Genomic DNA, 24,790 nt, shown 5'->3' with positions numbered 1-24,790 from the left:
TTGAACATAGCTGATTTAAAATAGAAAGGATATTTTCTCAACGGAGTGCGGCTGTTCTGTGTTGAGCGATTTAACAAAGAAACAGGGACTCCTATATGCTTAATTTGGAGTTCTTTATGTAATTTAGTTGTGATACAAATGTTGGCCTATATGTTTAGATTTTTAATTCATTCTAAGGCTGCATGATGTGCCACTAATGATTTTTTAAAAAGTTGCGTGAAAGGCATGAGCTCTGCTTAGTTTTTTGCACAGGCTGTACATACTTCATCAGTCTCTCATTCTCAATTTGACAAGCACTTGGTAATGCCTCGAATTTCCCGGCAGTATCCCCTTTGTGTGGCTGTAATACCCCCTAAAAAAATCCATGGCTTTTGTGGCCGTTGTGCCCTTGGGCTAAATATTATAATTCCCTTCTCCCGGCTGCGTGCAGAACACCTCTGTCACATGGCTCTCCGTCACGTGATCGGGTCTTTCTCAAGTGAAGACGGACACATCGGGGTCGCAACTGCGCGCGTCCTTATCCAATTCCGAGGTGCATATTGAAGATACAGTGCATTCGGAAAGTGTTTTGTTACGTTACAGCCTTATCCTAAAATTGATTTAAATAAATACAAATCCTCATCATTCTACACAGAATAATACACCATAAAGGTTTTTGAAATTTTAGCAGATTTATTAAAAATAAAAAACATACCTTATTTACATACAGTGGGGAGAACAAGTATTTGATACACTGCTGATTTTGCAGGTTTTCCTACTTACAAAGCATGTAGAGGTCTGTAATTTTTATCATAGGTACACTTCAACTGCGAGAGACGGAATCAACTGTGAGAGACAAAAATCCAGAAAATCACATTGTATGATTTTTAAGCAATTAATTTGCATTTTATTGCATGACATAAGTATTTGATACATCAGAAAAGCAGAACTTAATATTTGGTACAGAAACCTTTGTTTGCAATTAGAGATCCTACGTTTCCTGTAGGTCTTGACCAGGTTTGCACACACTGCAGCAGGGATTTTGGCCCACTCCTCCATACAGACCTTCTCCAGATCCTTCAGGTTTTGGGGCTGTCGCTGGGCAATACGGACTTTCAGCTCCCTCCAAAGATTTTCTATTGGGTTCAGGTCTGGAGACTGGCTAGACCACTCCAGGACCTTGAGATGCTTCTTACGGAGCCACTCCTTAGTTGCCCTGGCTGTGTGTTTCGGGTCGTTGTCATGCTGGAAGACTCAGCCACGACCCATCTTCAATGCTCTTACTGAGGGAAGGAGGTTGTTGGCCAAGATCTCGCGATACATGGCCCCATCCATCCTCCCCTCAATACGGTGCAGTCGTCCTGTCCCCTTTGCAGAAACGCATCCCCAAAGAATGATGTTTCCACCACCATGCTTCATGGTTGGGATGGTGTTCTTGGGGTTGTACTCATCCTTCTTCTTCCTCCAAACACGGCGAGTGGAGTTTAGACCAAAAAGCTCTATTTTTGTCTCATCAGACCACATGACCTTCTCCCATTCCTCCTCTGGATCATCCAGATGGTCATTGGCAAACTTCAGACTGGTCTGGACCTGCGCTGGCTTGAGCAGGGGGACCTTGCGTGCACTGCAGGATTTTAATCCATGACGGCGTAGTGTTACTAATAGTTTTCTTTGAGACTGTGGTCCCAGCTCTCTTCAAGTCATTGACCAGGTCCTGCCGTGTAGTTCTGGGCTGATCCCTCACCTTCCTCATGATCATTGATGCCCCACGAGGTGAGATCTTGCATGGAGCCCCAGACCGAGGGTGATTGACCGTCATCTTGAACTTCCATTTTCTTTTGTTGCCTTCTCACCAAGCTGCTTGCCTATTGTCCTGTAGCCCATCCCAGCCTTGTGCAGGTCTACAATTTTATCCCTGATGTCCTTACACAGCTCTCTGGTCTTGGCCATTGTGGAGAGGTTGGAGTCTGTTTGAGTGTGTGGACAGGTGTCTTTTTATACAGGTAACGAGTTCAAACAGGTGCAGTTAATACAGGTAATGAGTGGAGGCTTCTTAAAGAAAAACGAACAGGTCTGTGAGAGCCGGAATTCTTACTGGTTGGTAGGTGATCAAATACTTTTGTCATGCAATAAAATGCAAATTAAAAAACCAAGCCACGAGTTCGAAGGAATTGTCCATAGAGCTCCGAGACGACAGGATTGTGTTGAAGCACAGATCTGGGGAAGGGTACCAAAACATTTCTGCAGCATTGAAGGTCCCCAAGAACACCATGTTCTCCATTTTTAAATGGAATAAGTTTGGAACCACCAAGACTCTTCCTAGAGCTGGCCGCCCGGCCAAACTGAGCAATCGTGGGAGAAGGGCCTTGGTCAGGGAGGTGACCAAGAATCCTATGGTCACTCTGACAGAGCTCCAGAGTTCCTCTGTGGAGATGGTTGTCCTTCTGGAAGGTTCTCCCATCTCTGCAGCACTCCACCAATCAGGCCTTTATGGTAGCGTTGCCAGATGGAAGCCACTCCTCAGTAAAAAGCACATGATGGCCCACTTTCACATTCTCTGGTCTGATGAAACCAAGATTAAACTATTTGGCCTGAATGCCAAACGTCACGTCTGGAGGAGACCTGGCACAATCCCTACGGTGAAGCATGGTGGTGGCAGCATCATGGTGTGGGGATGTTTTTCAGCGGCAGAGACTGGGAGACTAGTCAGAATCCAGGGAAAGATGAACGGAGCAAAGTACAGAGATCCTTGATGACAACCTTCTCGAGAGCGCTCAGGACCTCCGACTGGGGTGACGGTTCACCTTACAACAGGACCACAACCCTAAGCACACAGCCAAGACAATGCAGGAGTGGCTTCTGGACAAGTCTCTGAATGTCCTTGAGTGGCCCAGCCAGAGCCCGGACTTGAACCCGATCGAACATCGCTGGAGAGACCTGAAAATAGCTGTGCAACGACGCTCCCCATCCAACCTGATCGAGCTTGAGAGGATCTGCAGAGAAGAATGGGAGAAACTCCCCAAATACAGGTGTGCCAAGCTTGTAGTGTCACACCCAAGAAGACTTGAGGCTGTAATTGCTGCCAAAGGTGCTTCAACAAATTTACTCAGGAAAGGGTCTGAATACTTATGTAAATGTTTTTTTTTTTTTTTTTACCTGTTTTTCCTTTGTCATTATTGTGTGTGTGGATTGAGGGGGGGGAACAATTTAATCCATTTTAGAATAAGGCCGTAACATAACAAAATGTGGAAAAAGTCAAGGGGTCTAAATACTTTCCGAATGCACTATATTGGAAGACCTGTCCACATCTGCTATCCCCCATAGTACAAAAGTTGACCTATTCTGTGCTAGAAATAAATATTCCAAACAATGTCTGGGAAAGTTGTGGGATGCGATAGATCACAAATTAATACATCGCTAGCATAAAAAAATCTGTTTTAAGCAATGATCCTGATGCAAAAGATGAGAACGTTTAGTTTAAAATGTTGATAAACTATTAGGCTATTTCTTCACATAAGTGCAGCAATGTGCATACGGCAGTAGGCTTTAACTGCGAATGTTCCATTAGCAGGAAAACATCATTCTCAAATGTGATTTATGCATGTATTCCTATTATTATAAAGGTGCATTTTTATGGTGAAAATGATCTTCCCCGAACTTGAAACTCACGCGCTGCGGATTTATGCCAGTTAGGCTCTATACCTGTTGTAAAGCGGATTAATATGCTTCATTTTTAAGAAGTTATTTGGTCACTTTAGTTGTGATACAAACCTTATTAAAACATATAGGCCTATGGGCTAGGCTACATGAGGTGTGCGACTATGACTTAGAAAAAGTCCCCCCCAAAATAATGCGCTGTTTGCCTTAAACTGGGCATCATTCACAAGTGATAGGCTAATATTGTCACCATCACACTATTCTTGATTTAATCTTGTCTTTACATATACCAAATGATATGTGAAATTTTGTTTTGATTTCGAAAGGTGCATGATAATGGTCTATTCTCGAAACAGGGGCAGCGGGAAAAACAAATGTCATCTATGCACTTAAATAGAGAATGGAGGATGCTTTTCACGTGGTTCATTTTAATGTCAGCCAGGTAGGCTATACTCCTGTTGTAAAGAGAAGCAATGAGCTTCATATTAGGAAAGTTGAGAAATAAATATAGTAGGCCTAGCCTATAGAAAGCTGATAGGATACTCTTAAAAAGAGGCCATCACTGTTTTCTCACGCAATTGCATAGCGTATACAGTGAGGGGAAAAAAGTATTTGATCCCTTGCTTATTTTGTACGTTTACCTACTGACAAAGAAATGATCAGTCTGTAATTTTAATGGTAGGTTTATTTGAACAGTGAGAGACAGAATAACAACAACAAAATCCAGAAAAACGCATGTCAAAAATGTTATAAATTGATTTGCATTTTAATGAGGGAAATAAGTATTTGACCCCCTCTCAATCAGAAAGATTTCCTGCTCCCAGGTATCTTTTATACAGGTAAAGAGCTGAGATTAGGAGCACACTCTTAAAGGGAGTGCTCCTAATCTCAGCTTGTTACCTGTATAAAAGACACCTGTCCACAGAAGCAATCAATCAATCAGATTCCAAACTCTCCACCATGGCCAAGACCAAAGAGCTCTCCAAGGATGTCAGGGACAAGATTGTAGACCTACACAAGGCTGGAATGGGCTACAAGACCATCGCCAAGCAGCTTGGTGAGAAGGTGACAACAGTTGGTGCGATTATTCGCAAATGGAAGAAACACAAAAGAACTGTCAATCTCCCTCTGCCTGGGGCTCCATGCAAGATCTCACCTCGTGGAGTTGCAATGATCATGAGGAAGGTGAGGGATCAGCCCAGAACACGGGAGGATCTTGTCAATGATCACAAGGCAGCTGGGACCATAGTCACCAAGAAAACAATTGGTAACGCACTACGCCATGAAGGACTGAAATCCTGCAGCGCCCGCAAGGTCCCCCTGCTCAAGAAAGCACATATACAGGCCCGTCTGAAGTTTGCCAATGAACATCTGAATGATTCAGAGGAGAACTGGGTGGAAGTGTTGTGGTCAGATGAGACCAAAATCGAGCTCTTTGGCATCAACTCGCCGTGTTTGGAGGAGGAGGAATGCTGCCTATGACCCCAAGAACACCATTCCCACCGTCAAACATGGAGGTGGAAACATTATGCTTTGGGGGTGTTTTTCTGCAAAGGGGACAGGACAACTTCACCGCATCAAAGGGACGATCGACAGGGCCATGTATCGTCAAATCTTGGGTGAGAACTTCCTTCCCTCAGCCAGGGCATTAAATGGGTCGTGGATGGGTATTCCAGCATGACAATGACCCAAAACCCACGGCCAAGGCAACAAAGGAGTGGCTCAAGAAGAAGCACATTAAGGTCCTGGAGTAGCCTAGCCAGTCTCCAGACCTTAATCCCATACAAAATCTGAGGAGGGAGCTGAAGGTTCGAGTTGCCAAACGTCAGCCTCAACCTTAATGACTTGGAGAAGATCTGCAAAGAGGAGTGGGACAAAATCTCTCCTGAGATGTGTGCAAACCTGGTGGCCAACTACAAGAAACGTCTGACCTCTGTTATTGCCAACAAGGGTTTTGCCACCAAGTACTAAGTCATGTTTTGCAGAGGGATCAAATACTTATTTCCCTCATTAAAATGCAAATCAATTTATAATATTTTTGACATGCGTTTTTCTGGATTTTTTTTGTGATTCTGTCTCTCACTGTTCAAATAAACCTACCATTAAAATTATAGACTGATCATGTCTTTGTCAGTGGGCAAATGTACAAAATCAGCAGAGGATCAAATACTTTTTTTCCCTCACAGTAGAAATGTTGTGCAACATGAGCTCATGGGCTCTCATGAAGTGTTTCATTAGATTTTCGATTACATTTGCATTGACGTCGGAGTGATTAGAGGGACAATGGAGTACTAGGCTGTTATCAAGTTTGGTAGGCTACTAATGACCATCAGCAGCGTTTGGAAAAGGCTAATTAACTTGACTAAACGGTCACGTGGAATTTCACTGCCTTCATGATTCGTGACCGCCGGTGTGGCGGTAATACGGTCACCGTAACAGCCCAAGGTGGGACCAAGTCACTATTATTAGAGTCACAAGCAAGTCACAAGGCCCAAGTCCCAAGTAGAATGGGTCAAGACTCGAATCAAGTCCAAGTCTAAGAGCGAGTCGAGTCACAAGTTTCAGTCTCAAGTCAAGTAAAAAAATATACAGTACCAGTCAAAAGTTTGGACACACATACTCATTCCAGGGTTTTTCTTTTCTTTTAACTATTTTCTACATTGTAGAATAATAGTGAAGACATCAAAACTATGAAATAACACATGGAATCATGTAGTAACCAAAACACTGTTAAACAAATCAAAATATATTTTCAATTTGAGGTTCTTCAAAGTAGCCACCCTTTGCCTTCATGACAGCTTTGCACACTCTTGGCATTCTCTCAACCAGCTTCATGAGGTAGTTACTTGGAATGCATTGCAATTAACAGGTGTGCCTTGTTAAAAGTCAATTTGTGGAATTTATTTCCTCAATGTGTTTGAGCCAATTAGTTGTGTTGTGACAAGGTAGGGGTGGTATACAGAAGATAGCACTATTTGGTATATGGCAAGAACAGCTCAAATAATCAAAGAGGAACAACAGTCCATTACTTTAAGACATGAAGGTCAGTCAATCTGGAAAATGTCAAGAACTTTGAAGGTTTCTTCAAGTGCAGTCGCAAAAACCATCAAGTGCTATGATGAAACTGGCTCTCATGAGGACCGCCACAGGAAAGGAAGACCCAGAGTTACCTCTGCTGCAGAGGATAAGTTAACTACACCTCAGATTGCAGCCCAAATAAATGCTTCAAAGAGTTCAAGTAACAGACACATCTCAACATCAACTGTTCAGAGGAGACTGCGTGAATCAGGCCTTCATGGTCGAATTGCTGCAAAGAAACCACTACTAAAGGACACTAATAAGAAGAAGAGACCTGCTTGGGCCAAGAAACACGAGCAATGGACATTTTAGATCGGAGAAAAAATTTGAGATTTTTGGTTCCAACCGCTGTGTCTTTTGTGAGACGCAGAGTAGGTGAACGGATGATCTCTGCATGTGTGGTTCCCACCGTGAAGCATGGAGGAGGAGGTGTGATGGTGTGGGGGTGCTTTGCTGGTGACACTGTCTGTGATTTTATTTAGAATTCAAGGCTCACTTAACCAGCATGGCTACCACAGCATTCTGCAGTGATACGCCAGTCCCACTGAGCCCAACCCAGATGGGATATAATTTGTTTTTCAAGAGGACAATGACCCAAAACCTCCAGGCTGTGTAAGGGCTACTTGACCAAGAATAAGAGTGATGGAGTGCTGCATCAGATGACCTGGCCTCCACAATCACCCGACCTCAACTCAATTGAGATGGTTTAGGATGAGTTGGAACGCTGAGTGAAGGAAAAGCAGCCAACAAGTGCTCAGTATATGTGGGAAATCCTTCAAGACTGTTGGAAAAGCATTCCAGGCGAAGCTGGTTGAGAGAATGCCAAAAGTGTGCAAAGCTGTCATCAAGGCAAAGGATGGCTATTTGAAAAATCTCAAATATTTTGATTTGTTTAACAATTTTTTGTTACTACATTTCATATTTTTGTCTTCACTATTATTCTAAGAATTTCATTTAAGTTGGACCATCCTGTTACTCTGTTCAAACCATCGTGTTATGCTACTCTCATCACCCCACTGGGGAACCATCGATACGGCTGGCAAGCCTATCTTCAAAGAAGCATCTTCAAGAGCGAATGGAAGGATAATCAACTCTTTAGTTCTGTTCAGGACTACACGACAAGTCACCGGACAACTACGAAGAAGGACAACAGGAGAAGAGTTGTTGGAACCATTTCGGACAATCAGAGCCTTACAAGCGTGCCGCGAAAGGGCCCAACCCCCTTTCCAAGGCTGCCCCGTTCACTGAGAGATCCCCAGCGAACCCAGGCATTTCACGTAAATACATTCAGTAGTACTTGCTCAAAGCGTGTGGTGGTTTGTGTGCAAAGTATATGGTTACTGTAGGAGAGAGTAGATTCTGAATGTGGCAATGTTGAGTCTCTCTCTCCCTCTCCATCGCTTCTTTAACTAGCACCCATGTTGTCATTCCGCTAGGGACCTGTTTTCAATTTATTAAGTCTCCAGTCAATAACCGGTGCAGAGTGTGTGTTTTTATACTGTGTTCCCATTTCAATTAGCTATTAAATAAATAATTAAACCAATTTGTGTAGTACTGAATCATAAGTAAGGCTCAGGTTTTTGCAGATGCAACGAGGTTATGACTGTTCAGAATATGATACGAGGTTATGATTTAATAAGTTGACTGTTTATAGATGTGATAGGTAAAGACCTTTTTTAGAGTTTAATTTGGGAGATGGTAACTCTTTAAAGAACCGCTCTCGTGGTGCCCCAGATCCTAATGAGTTAATTGTTACATGATTAATTTTAATTGGGTAACAATTAATTAAACATAGTTAATTAGAGAAATAACAGTCTTCAGATTTAATGTTAGTCAAGTCACGACACGAGTTCCCAGTTGTCTTGAACGCACTGAAGTCGGAGATTTCCCAGTTTTGAATGCAGCTATGGGACACAGACGCATGGAACTCCGACATAACCCAGGAAATATGAACAAAGGAAACCATACATTTAATTAAATAAACAGAACTTCTACCTCCATGAGTCTTGTGAACATTCATTCGCACAATAAACCTCACGCCACTCCGAGGGTAAGAAATGGTTGGCTAAATGAAAATGTATCGCAGGTCTATCAAACATGAAACAGAAATGTCAATGTGTTGCAATAAACGGTATGGGGATGGAATGATGAAACTACGGCTGTCCTCGACCCCCCAAAAAAAATCTTGGTTGACCGAGAGTCGTCTGTTCTTTCGCCCAATCGGTTGGTTAACATTTTAAATAGTGTGTGTCTATGGAAAAATACACGACGTTTTGAATAAAATCAACTATATATAGGCTACTGATCTTGTCTGATGCTTTAAGCACTGCGACTAATATATATTAATAAAGAGGGAGCCAGAGATCAATATAGCCTAACCAGAAGAAACAAAACCTGTCCGCATGGCCTGTCTGCAAGGAACTTGAAACATTGTATTAACTAGCCTGATCGTGTTAGCAAACTTGCAACATTGTATTACATATTTTGGGCCCTCAGTTTCCTGTGCCAGTGAGCTCCGGACAGACAGACACAGCTGTAGACTATTTGCGCAAGGGATAAGAAGTAACAAGGTAAGGATTAAAAAGTAATCAAAGGCCTATTTTTATGACGTTTCCACCGGATCAGAGCATTACTTTTTTTTTCTCTTTCTCTGAGTGGTTATCGAAAAGTAGGGCGCTGGAAAGATGTTTTTCAAATAGGCTACGTTGAGGAATTTCTTTCTCAATGGATGTAAAAACAGACTTTGTTTCCTGGCTGTTTTGAGGCAAATAATTTTTTTTATTTCAAAAGCTACACAGTGATAGTCAGTTTTAAGACAATCAGAAATAGTATCAGATCCCCAAATGGGCACATTTTTATAGGCCTACATTTGCGCGCAGGCCAGGTAGCCTAGGCCTTTTTCTATGCGTAATAAGGTGCGTGTCCTTACTCAAGATTGACAGAAGCGCTCCAAACAAAAGACAATGAATAAATTGACATCTCGTAAATGGAATGAAATAAACCACAACTTTTTTTCTCACAAGTGTTGCCTAGGTTGTGCGCTCTGCAAACAATGTGTCCACTCCTACAATGACAGCGGTAAGACTATATAATAATAATAATAATCATATATTACATGCATTAACAGAAATTACCGTAAGCAAACAAACATCGTAGATTAGAAATTATGGGTATTAACGGTAAATGTGATGAAAGCAGCAGAAAAGTAATTTTGTAAGCTACTTTATTAACAGGAGCTGATAAAGCGCGAGAGGGAGAGAGGTGCTGCTCTAGCAGGCGGGGAGGGGTCGGACTGTGAGCAAGTGACGCAGGAAGTAGAGCGGGGGAGACGACAGCAACCAACCAAGCCGACTCGCGCTATAGTCAACTAATAGCTACAATAGCTAGGTTATTTATCATCAAATATGAGTATGAAGTACTTGTCTTGACTGCATCAAACCATATCTTCAATCTAAGCCTTCTAGAATGTGTGTGCCCTTTCTAGTCATTCCACTATCCAAGAATAGTAAAGCCCCCTTTACTGGCTCAAATAGCCGACCGATCAGCCTGTTACCAACCCTTAGTAAAAATTGTTTTGATGCTATTTTACTGTAAACAAATTGACAACAGACTTTTAGCACGCTTATAGGGAAGGACATTAAACAAGTACGGCACTTAGACAAATGACTGACTGGCTGAGAGAAATGTATGACAAAAAGATTGTGTGAGCTGTTTTGTTAGACTTCAGTGCAGCTTTTGACGTTATCAATCATAGTCTGCTGATGGAAAAACGTATGTGTTATGGCTTTACACCCCCTGCTATATTGTGAATAAAGAGTTACCTGTTTAACAGAACAGAGGGGGTTCGTTAATGGAAGCCTCTCCAACATAATCCAGGTAGAATCAGGAATTCCCCAGGGCAGCTGTCTAGGCCCTTTACTTTATTCAAATTTTGAGTAAAGCCAGTGTGTCTATGTATACGGATGACTCAACACCATACACGTCAGCTACTACAGCAACTGAAATTACTGCAACACTTAAAGAGCTGCAGTTAGTTTCAGAATGGGTGGCAAGGAATAAGTTAGAAATATTTAGGACTAAAGCTAAAAGCATTGTATTTAGGACAAATCATTCACTAAACCCTAAACCTCAACTAAATCTTGTAATAAATAATGTGGAAATTGAGCAAGTTGGTGACTAAACTGCTTGGAGTAACCCTGGGTTGTAAACTGTCATGGTCAAAACATGTTGATACAACAGTAGCTAAGATGGGGCGAAGTCTGTCCATAATAAAATGCTGCTCTGCCTTAATAACATTATCAACAAGGCAGGTCCTACAGGCCCTAATTTTGTTGCACCTGGACTACTGTTCAGTCATGTGGTCAGGTGCCACAAAGAGGGACCTCAAATTACAATTGGCTCAGAACAGGGCAGCACGGCTGGCCCTTAAATGTACATGGAGAGTTAACATTAATAATATGCATGTAAATCGCTCATTGCTCAAAGTGGAGGAGAGATCGACTTCATCACTACTTGTTTTTGTAAGAAATGTTGACATGCTGAAATGCACCGAGGTGTCTGTTTTAAACTATTAGCACACACCCATGCATACCCCACAAGACATACCACCAGAGGTCTCTTCACAATCCCCAAGTCAAGAACTGGGAGGCGCACAGCACTACATGGAACTCTATTCCACATCAAGTAACTGATGCAAGCAGTAGAATCTGATTGATAAAAGAAAACGGATACAAATACACCTTATGGAACAGCGGGGTCTGTGAAGACACGCATACGCACACACACACTCTACACACACACACACTGCAATATTGTTGTTTGGTAGTATTATACAATTTGTATTGCAGATATGTAGTGGCGTAATAATGTACTGTTTTATCTTTTTTGTTTTATGTGTGATGTAAGTGCCTTAATGTGTTTGGACCCCAGGAAGAGTAGCTGCTGCCTTGGCAGCAGCCAATGGGGATCCCTAATAAATACATATACAAACCGGGAGAAGCTGCTACTTAACATTCTGAACGCACTGCAGCCTCAATTAGCCTAACTAGCTAACGTTTGCTAGCCTAATTGAGGCTGCAGTGCATTCAAAATATTAAGTAGCAGCCTTATTTATCAGGTTTACCCCATCTCTTTTCCATAATGGTTTCATATCTGTTTTTAAATGACTTGAATCCGTTTCAGGCAGACTTGAATACAGAGCATAATGATGGTCAATGTCATCTTTTTTAATGCTGTATGGAGCTATTTTGTTGTTTAGAAATGGTACTCTTTTGTTCCTGACATAAAGGTGAAGTGAGTTCAGTGAATTGATTGGTTTGTGCTAATGTATACCTTGTATCGGCCAGTCCTTTGTACACGCGTACATGATCTAACACGTGTCCTTGATCTAGACAACTACTAGGATGTAACCGTTGAACTAACCCGACGATTTTGCAGGACCGGGATAGGTCTGGCGCCACCGTTCTCCACCTCTCCTCACGGTTCAGCCATCACGAGATCACTGATTGGCTGCTGAAGAGCGGGGAGGCTGATGCCGGGGTGTCCACGGAGACTGGGGCCCTGCCTGTCCACTATGCTGCTGCCAAGGGAGACCTGCTCTCCCTCCGACTCCTGTTGGGACACATCCCAAAGTAAGAGTGCCAATGCTAATACTAAGCTACCCCACTTACCTAGCCATTATCCACACACAGCGCTAATGTGGCTAACCCTGACAGGATTTTGAGATGTGAGTGTTATTTTTTTTCTTACTAACACTTAAAGCTAACCCAAATAAGAGTCCCAACCTCAATAGTCACCTTAAAGCCCAAATGCAATTGTTTTTATATCAATATCAAATAACTTCTGGGTAACAATTAAGTACCTTAGCGTAATAGATTTCCTTTTAAAACGCACAAAAATTATTTTTTTGCAAAAAACAATTTCTCAAGTAAGAATTTTGCTAGGACTGTCGGAGTGGTATGAGTGGGAAGCGGAAAACTGAAAACTAGCTGTTATTGGCAGAAGTTTTTAACTGTCAATTAACCAATTTACCGCATGGTGAGATCACCATGGAAAGTTGAAACTCTCACCCATGCCAACCTGCTGATTAGAAGGTCCTGTGTAGATTGTATTTTCAACCAGCAAATATTAGGAAATAAGACTGTTAAAAAATTGCACACTTGTACAGTGTTAGTTTCATCAGCTATTGTACAATATGATATAAAACACAGGAAAAACTCAATTTTGACTGCACTGGGCCATTAACCATTGTGCCGAGCTTTACTTCACAACCCAATACTCGTCCTTATCCTGTCCCCTTGAACTTGAACTTTGTTTATGTTATCCTATTGTTTACAATTTCCCTACACCGAACTCTCGCCTCTACTATAAACTTTTCCCTAAGGCTCAACTTAACCTAACACTATCTAGACCTAAAGTGCACACTAAGACATGGCAGCCATCTTTTTCACTTTCTTGGTAGCCTACTGTGGGCCTTAGGCATTCCGCCTAGAAGTCACCACCCACAGGGCACAGACGTCTAGTTTTGATTTACATTTGGTTGTTGTCAACTAACGTGAATTAAACATGAAATCAACAAACGTCACAATGTCATTGGATTTAGGTTAAAAGTTCAGTGAAAGAAATTAACAATTCCCTTATGTTGATTACTTTTTGAAATCCAATCAGTTTTCCACATTGGTTCAATGTCATCACATGTAATATTTTTGGTTTAAATTACGTCTAAACAGGGTTGATTTAAACCAGTTTCTGCCACATAATATGTTACAGGTACGTTGCTATTTTACACAGAGCTGAAGTCACAGCATTTTTGGGGTATTACATGCAGAAAATCAACTGCCTTGACTCAGTTTTCTGTAATAAAAAGACAAATAAAAACCATACATACATGCATACATACATACAGTGGGGAGAACAAGTATTTGATACACTGCCGATTTTGCAGGTTTTCCTACTTACAAAGCATGTAGAGGTCTGTAATTTTTATCATAGGTACACTTCAACTGTGAGAGACGGAATCTAAAACAAAAATCCAGAAAATCACATTGGATGATTTTTAAGTAATTAATTTGCATTTTATTGCATGACATAAGTATTTGATCACCTACCAACCAGTAAGAATTCCGGCTCTCACAGAACTGTTAGTTATTCTTTAAGAAGCCCTCCTGTTCTCCACTCATTACCTGTATTAACTGCACATGTTTGAACTCGTTACCTGTATAAAATACACCTGTCCACACAATCAAACAGACTCCAACCTCTCCACAATGGCCAAGACCAGAGAGCATTTTTTTGCATGACATAAGTATTTGATACATCAGAAAAGCAGAACTTAATATTTGGTACAGAAACCTTTGTTTGCAATTACAGAGATCATACGTTTCCTGTAGGTCTTGACCAGGTTTGCACACACTGCAGCAGGGATTTTGGCCCACTCCTCCATACAGACCTTCTCCAGATCCTTTGGGTTTCGGGGCTGTCGCTGGGCAATACGGACTATCAGCTCCCTCCAAAGATTTTCTATTGGGTTCAGGTCTGGAGACTGGCTAGGCCACTCCAGGACCTTGAGATGCTTCTTACGGAGCCACTCCTTTAGTTGCCCTGGCTGTGTGTTTCGGGTCGTTGTCATGCTGGAAGACCCAGCCACGACCCATCTTCAATGCTCTTACTGAGGGAAGGAGGTTGTTGGCCAAGATCTCGCGATACATGGCCCCATCCATCCTCCCCTCAATACGGTGCAGTCGTCCTGTCCCCTTTGCAGAAAAGCATCCCCAAAGAATGTTTCCACCTCCATGCTTCACGGTTGGGATGGTGTTCTTGGGGTTGTACTCATCCTTCTTCTTCCTCCAAACACGGCGAGTGGAGTTTAGACCAAAAAGCTCTATTTATGTCTCATCAGACCATATGAACTTCTCCCATTCCTCCTCTGGATCATCCAGATGGTCATTGGCAAACTTCAGACGGGCCTGGTCATGCGCTGGCTTGAGCAGGGGGACCTTGCGTGCGCTGCAGGATTTTAATCCATGACGGCGTAGTGTGTTACTAATGGTTTTCTTTGAGACTGTGGTCCCAGCTCTCTTCAGGTCATTGACCAGGTCCTGCCGTGTAGTTCTGGGCTGATCCCTCACCTTCCTCATGATCATTGATGCCCCACGAGGTGAGATCTTGCATGGAGCCCCAGACTGAGGGTGATTGACCGTCATCTTGAACGTCTTCCATTTTCTAATAATTGCGCCAACCGTTGTTGCCTTCTCACCAAGCTGCTTGCCTATTGTCCTGTAGCCCATCCCAGCCTTGTGCAGGTCTACAATTTTATCCCTGATGTCCTTACACAGCTCTCTGGTCTTGGCCATTGTGGAGAGGTTGGAGTCTGTTTGATTGTGTGGACAGGTGTATTTTATACAGGTAACGAGTTCAAACATGTGCAGTTAATACAGGTAATGAGTGGAGAACAGGAGGGTTTCTTAAAGAATAACTAACAGTTCTGTGAGAGCCGGAATTCTTACTGGTTGGTAGGTGTTCAAATACTTATGTCATGCAATAAAATGCAAATTAATTACTTAAAAATCATCCAATGTGATTTTCTGGATTTTTGTTTTAGATTCCGTCTCTCACAGTTGAAGTGTACCTATGATAAAAATGACAGACCTCTACATGCTTTGTAAGTAGGAAAACCTGCAAAATCGGCAGTGTGTCAAATACTTGTTCTCCCCACCCCCCTTGGCATTTTTCCTATTTTGTTGCCTTACAACCTAGAATTAAAATAGTTTTTTTGGGGTGGGGAATACACAACATGCCTACCACTTTGAAGATGCAAAATATTTTTTATTGTGAAACAAACAAGAAATAAGACAAAAAAACAGAACAAAGTCAATACTTTGTAGACCAACCTTTTTGCAGCAATTTCAGCTGCAAGTCTCTTGGGGTATGTCTATAAGCTTGGCACATCTAGCCACTGAGATTTATGCCCATTATTCAAGGCAAAACTGCTCCAGCTCCTTCAAGTTGGATGGGTTCCGCTGGTGTACAGCAATCTTTAAGTCATACCAGAAATTCTCAATTGGATTGAGGTCTGGGCTTTGACTAGGCCATTCCAAGATATTTAAATGTTTCCCCTTAAACCACTCGAGTGTTGCTTTAGCAGTATGCTTAGGGTAATTGTCCTGCTGGAAGGTGAACATCTGTCCCAGTCTCAAATCTCTGGAAGACTGAAACAGGTTTCCCTCAAGAATTTCCCTGTATTTAGCGCCGTCCATCATTCCGTCAATTCTGACCAGTTTCCCAGTCCCTGCTGATGGAAAAACATCCCCACAGCATGATGCCACCACCATGCTTCACTCTCTTGGCAGGTTTGTGGTGCCATATTCTTTCAATTTTTTAGTAATGGATTTAATGGTGCTCCGTGGGATGTTCAAAGTTTCTGATACTTTTTTATAACCCAACCCTGATCTGTATTTCTCCACAACTTCATCCCTGACCTGTTTGGAGAGCTCCTTGGTCTTCATGGTGCTGCTTGCTAGGTGGTGCCCCTTGCTTAGTGGTGTTGCAGACGCTGGGGCCTTTCAGAACGTGTGTGTGTACTGAGATCATGTGACACTTAGATTGCACACAGGTGGACTTTATTTAACTAATTATGTGACTTCTGAAGGTAATTGGTCACACCAGATCTTATTTAGGGGCTTCATAGCAAAGGGGGTGAATACATATGCACGCACCATTTTTCAGTTATTTATTTTTTAGAATTTTTTATAACAAGTAATTTTTTTCATTTCACTTGTTTTGTGGATGTCCATTACATGAATTCCAAATAAAAATGAATTTACATTACAAGTTGTAATGCAACAAAATAGTAAAAACGCCAAGTGGGATGAATACTTTTGCAAGGCACTGTATACGTGTATATCCTATCTGTCAGTGGCATTTTAGGATGAGGGAGAACAATTGATTTGTTTTATGAGCATGGCCTTATTTCTATTAGAGCATATTAGATTGTCATTCATATTCCATTCACCCAGTTCAATGTAACAGTGGTAGGTTTAGGCTACTACATGATACTCGAATTTCCCCTAATACCCATCATGAGGTTGCTACAACCTAGCCTATGAGTGAAAGTTTTACAATGTAGGTGCACAGGTCGAGAGAGAAATTTGAGGTGACAGTGACACATTCAATACCGCCTTGCACACTTGCTTGCATCTATCTTATATAGGGTGTAATCATTAGTCTGACAGTTGCAAACAAGAGTTTCTATTGGACAAATTCAAGTATGTTTATCCCCATTTTTGTTCCATTTGCTTCCGTTTTAAGAAACGTTTTTCAACAGAATCGGCGGAATGAATACACCCCTGATCACGCGTAAACACATTTCACTCTCATAACAGCCATGTTGTATTCCTTCTCACAGCTATGCGCGCTCGTCCTCTCACCTTTTCCCTTCGCTTGTGGACTTCAATGTACAACACATCAGCTGTATGTGACCAGGTGGGAAAAAAACTTTCCTAACCGCTACATCGTTGTCACCATATTAGCTAAAGTCATAGTCAACATAGCTAATACAACTAACGCGTTAGTAAACCCGCTACAATCATGCAGTAATGTTAGTGTACGTAGTTTAGCTCTTAAACCGCTGGGCTCCGGTGGCAATAAATTAGTCAAACCAAAAGCTTACCTTGAATTGGAAGAGTTCCAGTGTTGTGTTGTATAGTCATAGCCAGCTAGCTAACATAGCATTTCTCTGTTTGAGCAGGGCATTTGAGTAGGCTAAACTAGCTAGCTGCATTTGCTAGCTAAGTAAGTAAGAAAAGAAAAAGAAACGATCTCTCTTGCTTCTCCTTCATTTTAGAATAAATTAATTTATTCAAAACTGTTCAACTATTGTCTTTGAGTCAACTACTCACCACATTTTATGCGCTGCAGTGCTAATTAGATGTAGCTTATGGTTTCAGTACTAGATTCATTCTCTGATCATTTGATTGGGTGGACAACATCAGTTCATGCTGCAAGAGCTCTGATAGGTTGGAGGACGTCCTCCAACCTGTCATAATTGCTGTGTAAGTTCATGGAAGGGGGTGAGAACCATGAGACTCCTAGGTTTTGTATTGAAGTAAATGTACCCAGAGGAGGACGGAAGCTAGCTGTCCTCCGGCTACACCATGGTACTACCCTACAGAGTGCGGTTGAGGCTACTGTAGACCTTCATAGCAAAATAGTGTGTTTTAATCAATTATTTGGTGACGTGATTATATTTTAGTATAGTTTTATCTAAAAAGAATAACTTTAAATGTTTTACAATTTTTATTTTTATTAAATTCACTGAGGATGGTGCTCCCCTTCTTCCTCTGAGGAGCATCCACATACACAATCCATGTCTCAATTGTCTCAAGGCTTAAAAATCCTTCTTTAACTTGTCTCCTTCCCTTCATCTACACTGATTTTAAGTGGATTTAACAAGTGACATCAATAAGGCACCATAGCTTTCACCTGGCCAGTCTGTCATGGAAAGAGCAGGTGATCTTAATGTTTTGTACACTCAGTATGTGTGTGTATATCACATAGTGTATTTTTTGATTTAGCAATTTGTATTTTGTCAACGCTAACAAGGGATTTTCTAGAGAGCAAGATGTTGCCAGGGAATCTGACCCTTGCATTTTTGGCAACAATTGAGTAAACTAGACACCTCCAGAATGAAATACTTCCAAAATGTGTGAACACCAAAATGAAATTTGCTCAATTTTTTGCTGAATTGTCCCCAGGGACTAAAGAATGGATTTTGTCCCTTTTAAAAAATAAAATAATCTGTGAATAAAGTAGGACGGCCCCTGCCCATAGCTACATTTGTCATGACAATCGTGCACTGTTTTTTTGTAATGTAGAATCTCATTTCTGTGTATGGCATTTATTGGGAGATAGGTCTGTGTGTAATGTTATTACCCCCAGATGAATGTCGGTGTTAATCACTGTTGCACCAGAGGAGCCGTGCTACATGGAGCCATATGGCCTTACAATTGTTATGGACATAGGCCAAGGCAGAAGCAGCATTGAGTGCCCAACTTAAACCCTCCCTATCACTAGGAAAGTAATCACTCTCAGGGTGTGATATTCAATCAAAGACCTGCTGTCTGTCAACATCGGTTAAATTGTGGTTATTAAGGAGAGGGTTGGAAATAGCACACAGTTCCACTACAACCAGTGTTAGTGTCAGATTTATTAGCAATTAAATAGCAGAAGGGAAGGCCTGTCATGTATGAAGAGCATGTTTGCAGAACATAGAGAGACAACCGTGTAATGTTTGGGCCTTGAGATAAGCAATTGGACCAGAGGCGTCATGCCCATAGGAGCACAAGGGGACGTGCCCCCTCAGATTCGCCCTATTTTTCTACTTTTCTGATGAAAAAATTAATGAAACTTCATTTTTAAGCCCACGTTTTATCATTATTTATAAAAAAAGATCTGTCAGCTGTATTTTGTGGAGGGGGCACACTGATCAATTAATATTAATTAATATGCCATTTAGCAGACGCTTTTATCCAAAGTGACTTACAGTCATGCGTGCATACATTTTTTTTTTGTTATTTTTTTTTTTGTGTATGGGTGGTCCCGGGGATCGAACCCACTACCTTGGCGTTACAAGCGCCGTGCTCTACCAGCTGAGCTACAGAGGGCCATTATTGAGTGCTTCTTGATAAATAAAACAAATGTTTTGTTTCTCTGTAATACTAGCCACCTAGCAATTTTATGAAGTTGGCTTTAGCTCGCCAGCCAGATACAGTGCCTTCAGAAAGTAGTCACACCCCTTCACATTTCTACATTGTGTTGCGTTACAGCCTGAATTTAAAATGCATTACATTTCGATTTGTATATATATTTTATGTCTCTGGCCTACACACAATACTTCATAATGTCAAAGTAGAATTATGTTTTTCAATTAAAAATATATATATTAATGAAAAATGAAAAGCTGAAATTTCTAGAGTCAATAAGTATTCAACCCCTTTTGTTATGGCAAGCCTAAATCAAATTGTATTTGCCACACGCGCCAAATACAACAGGTGTAGACCTTACAGTGAAATGCTTACTTACAAGCCCTTAACCAACAATGCAGTTTAATAAAATAAAATAAAGTGTTAAGTTAAAAAAATAGATAAGTAAAAAATGGAAAGAAGCAAATAATTAAAGAGCAGCAGTAAAATAAAATGACAGTAGGGAGGCTATATACAGGGGGTACCGGTACAGAGTCAATGTGCCAGTTAATTGCGGTAATATGTACATGTGGGTAGAGTTAGTGAATATGCATAAATAATAAACAGAGTAGCAGCAGCGTAAAAGAGGGGGGGCAATGCAAATAGTCCAGGTAGCCATGATTAGCTGTTCAGGAGTCTTATGGCTTTGGGGGGTAGAAGCTGTTAAATAAAATAAAGGAGTAAAAATGTGCTGAACAAGTCACATAAGTTGCATGGACTCACTCTGTGTGCAATAAAAGGGTTTAACATGATTTTTGAATGACTACCTCATCTCTGTACCCACATACGTTAGCACACTCCGCCAACCCTGATGTTCTAGCAGTGTCTGAATCCTGGCTTAGGAAGGCCACCAAAAATTCAGAAATGTCCATCCCCAACTATAACAATTTCCGTCTAGATAGAACTGCCAAAGGGGGTGGAGTTGCAATCTACTGTAGAGCCTGCAGAGCTCTATCATACTATCCAGGTCTGTGCCCAAACCGTGAGCTTCTACTTCTAAAAATCCACCTTTCCAGAAATAAGTCTCTCACTGTTGCCGCTTGCTACAGACCCCCCTCAGCCCCCAGCTGTGCCCTGGACACCATATGTGAATTGATTGGCCCCCATCTATCCTCAGAGTTCGTATTGCTTGGTGACCTAAATTGGGATATGCTTAACACCCCGGCCATCCTACAATCTAAACTAGATGCCCTCAATCTCACACAAATTATCAACGAACCTACCAGGTACAACCCTAAATCTGTAAACATGGGTACCCTCATAGATATCATCCTGACTAACTTACCCTCTAAATACACCTCCGCTGTCATCAACCAGGATCTCAGCGATCACTGCCTTATTGCCTGCGTCCGTAACGGGTCCGCGGTCAAACGACCACCCCTCATCACTGTCAAACGCTCCCTAAAACACTTTAGCGAGCAGGCCTTCCTAATTGACATTGACCTGGCCCAGGTATCCTGGATGGATATAGATCTCATTCCGTCAGTAGAGGATGCCCAGTTGTTCTTTTAAAAGTAATTTCCTCTCAAATCTTAAATAAACATGTCCCATTCAAAAAATACAGAACTAAGAACAGATATAGCCCCTGGTTCTCCTCAGACTTGACTGCCCTTGACCAGCACAAAAACATCCTGTGGCGTACTGCATTAGCATCAAATAGCCCCCGCGATATGCAACTTTTTAGGGAAGTTAGGAACCAATATACACAAGCAGTCAGGAACGCAAAGGCTAACTTTTTCAAACAGAAATTTGCATCCTGTAGCACTAACTCCAAAAAGTTTTGGGACACATGGAGAATAAGAGCACTTCCTTCCAGCTGCCCACTGCACTGAGGCTAGGAAACACTATCACCACCGATAAATCTACAATAATCGAGAATTTCAACAAGCATTTTGCTACGGCTGGCCATGCTTTCCACCTGGCTACCACTACCCCGGCCACCAACTCTGCACCCTCCGCTGCAACTTGCCCATGCCCCCCCCGCTTCTCCTTCACAAATTCAGACAGCTGATGTTCTGAAAGAGCTGCAAAATCTGGACCCCTACAAATCAGCTGGGCTAGACAATCTGGACCCTTTCTTTCTAAAACTAGCCGCCGAAATTGTCGCAACCCCTATTACTAGCCTGTCCAACCTCTTTCGTAACGTCTGAGATCCCCAGAGATTGGAAAGCTACCGCGGTCATCCCCCTCTTCAAAGGGGGTGACACTCTAGATCCAAACTGTTACAGACCTATATCCATCCTGCCCTGCCTTTCGAAAGTATTTGAAAGCCAAGTTAACAAACAGATCACCGACCATGTCGAATCCCACAGTACCTTCTCCGCTATGCAATCTGGTTTCCGAGCTGGTCATGGGTGCACTTCAGCCACGCTCAAGGTCCTAAACGATGTTATAACCGGCGATCGATAATAGACAGTACTGTGCAGCCGTCTTCATCGACCTGGCCAAGGCTTTCGACTCTGTCAACCACTGCATTCTTATTGGCAGACTAAATAGACTTGGTTTCTCAAATGACTGCCTCGCCTGGTTCACCAACTACTTCTCAGAGAGTTCAATGTGTCAAATCGGAGGGCCTGTTGTCTGGACCTATGGCAGTCTCTATGGGGGTGCCACAGGGTTCAATTCTTGGGCCGACTCTTATCTCCGTGTTTATCAATGATGTCGCTCTTGCTGCTGGTGACTCTCAGATCCACCTCTACGCAGACGACACCATTTTGTATACATCTGGCCCTTCATTGGACACTGTGTTAACAAACCTCCAAACGAGCTTCAATGCCATACAACACTCCTTCAGTAGCCTCCATCTGCTCTTAAACACTAGTAAAACTAAATGCATGCTCTTCAATCGAACGCTGCTGGCACCCGCCCACCGACTAGAATCACCACTCTCGACGGGTCTGACCTAGAGTATGTGGACAACTACAAATACCTAGGTGTCTGGTTAGACTGTAAACTCTCCTTCCAGACTCGCATTAAGAATCTCCAATCCAAAGTTAAATCTAGAATCGGCTTCCTATTTCGCAACAAAGCCTCCTTCACTCATGCTGCCAAACATGCCCTCGTAAAACTGACTATCCTACCGATCCTTGACTTCGGCGATGTCATTTATAAAATAGCCTCCAACACTCTACTCAGCAAATTGGATGTAGTCTATCACAGTGCCATCCGTTTTGTCTCCAAAGCCCCATACACTACCCACCACTGTGACCTGTACGCTCTTGTTGGCTGGTCCTCACTACATGTTCGTCGTCAAACCCACTGGCTCCAGGCCATCTATAAATCACTGCTAGGCAAATCCCCGCCTTATCTTAGCTCATTGGTCACCATAGCAGCACCCACCCGTAGTCTGCGCTCCAGCAGGTATATCTCACTGGTCATTCCCAAAGCCAACACCTCCTTTGGCCGCCATTCCTTCCAGTTCTGTGCTGCCAATGACTGGAACGAACTGCAAAAATCTCTGAAGCTGGAGACACTTATCTCCCTCACTAACTTTAAGCATCAGTTGTCAGAGCACCTTACCGATCACTGCACCTGTACACAGCCCATCTGAAATTAGCCCACCCAACTAACTCATCCCTATATTGTTATTTATTTTGCTCTTTTGCACCCCAGTATCTCTATTTGCACATAATCTCTTGCACATCTAGCATTCCAGTGTTAATACTAATTGTAATTATTTTGCACTATAGCCTATTTATTGCCTTACCTCCATAACTTGCTACATTTGCACACACTGTATATATATTTTCAGTTGTATTTTTTGACTTTGTTTTTTACCCCATATGTAACTCTGTTGTTTTTATCGCACTGCTTTGCTTTATCTTGGCCAGGTCGCAGTTGTAAATGAGAACGTGTTCACAACTGGCTTACCTGGTTAAATAAAGGTGAAATAAAAAATAAATAAATAAACATAGAATTATCTGTAAGGTCCCTCAGTCGAGCAGTGAATTTCAAACAAAGATTCAACCACAAAGACCAGGGAGGTTTTCCAATGCCTTGCAAAGAAGGGCACCTGTTGATAGATAAAAAAAGCAGACATTGAAAATCCCTTTGAGCATGGTGAAGTTAATAATTACACTTTGGATGGTGTATCAATACACCCAGTCACTACAAAGATACAGGCGTCCTTCCTAACTCATTTGCTGGAGAGGAAGGAAACCGCTCAGGGATTTCACCATGAGGCCAATGGTGACTTTAAAACAGTTACAGAGTTTAATGGCTGTGATAGGAGAAAACTGAGGATGTATCAACAACATTGTAGTAACTCCAAAATACTAACCTAATTGACAGTGAAAAAAAGGAAGCCTGTACAGAATTTTAAATATTCAAAACATGCATCCTGTTTGCAACAAGGCGCTAAAGTAATACTGTCAAAAATGTGGCAAAGCAATTCACTTTTTGTCCTGAATACAAAGTGTTATGTTTGGGGCAAAACCAATACAAAACATTACTGAGTACCACTCTCCATATTTTCAAGCATAGTGGTGGCTGCATCATGTTATGGGTATGCTTGTAATCGTTAAGGACTGGGGAGTTCTTCAGAATAAAAAAGAAACAGAATGGAGCGACTCACAGGCAGAATCCTAGAGGAAAACCTGGTTCAGTCTGTTTTCCACCAGACACTAGGTGATGATTTCACCTTTCAGCAGGACAATAACCTAAAACAAAAGGCCAAATCTACACTGGAGTTGCTTACCAAGAAGACAGTGAATGTTCCTGAGTGGCCGAGTTAGCTTTGACTTAAACCTACTTGAAAATGTATGGCAAGACCTAGAAATGGTTGTCTAGCAATGATCAACAACCTATTTTACAGAGCTTGAAGAATTTTGAAAATAATAATGGGCAAATGTTGCACAATCCAGGTGTGGAAAGCTCTTAGATTCTTGCCCAGAAAGACTCACAGCTGTAATCACTGCCAAAGGTGCTTCTACAAGGTATTGACTCATGGGTGTGAATAGTTATGTAAATGAGATGTCTGTATTTCATTTTCAATACATTTGCAAAACTTTTTTTTCACTTTGTCATTATGGGGCATTGTGTGTAGATGGGTGAGGGGAAAAAAATCTATTTAATCCATTTTGAATTCAGGCTGTAACACAACACTGTGGAATAAGTAAAGGGGTATGAATACTTTCTGAAGGCACTTGTAGGATCCCAAACCTCATAGCCTGAAAGGTTTTGGTAGCAAGTTATTAATCAAGTTTGATCAGCTTGTCTAACTATCTTAGCTGGCATGCTTGCTGGCATGTTTGCTATAATTTAGAGAAGCAAGCAATTACTAAATGTACTGAATAAGACTCGCATTTCCTTACTTGGTTTAAATGTAATTTGGCACTTTT

At 41.9% G+C, this 24,790-nt stretch overlaps 1 protein-coding gene across 1 annotated transcript in view; it reads left to right on the top strand.

The window, feature by feature from the left end:
- LOC121546000 (espin-like) overlaps positions 1-24,790 on the top strand; it is a 121,335-nt gene that overhangs the window by 4,908 nt on the left and 91,637 nt on the right. Inside the window, exon 2 of the mRNA XM_041856957.2 lies at positions 12,151-12,344. Within this exon, the coding sequence (XP_041712891.2) occupies positions 12,151-12,344 (194 nt within the window). The remainder of the gene's footprint in view (positions 1-12,150; positions 12,345-24,790) is intronic.

The sequence above is a fragment of the Coregonus clupeaformis genome, chromosome 30 (genome assembly GCF_020615455.1).
Source record: "Coregonus clupeaformis isolate EN_2021a chromosome 30, ASM2061545v1, whole genome shotgun sequence".
In the NCBI taxonomy this organism is placed as follows: domain Eukaryota; kingdom Metazoa; phylum Chordata; class Actinopteri; order Salmoniformes; family Salmonidae; genus Coregonus; species Coregonus clupeaformis.
Note: the sequence above shows the minus strand (reverse complement) of the source record. Positions and strands in the feature narration are given on the sequence as shown.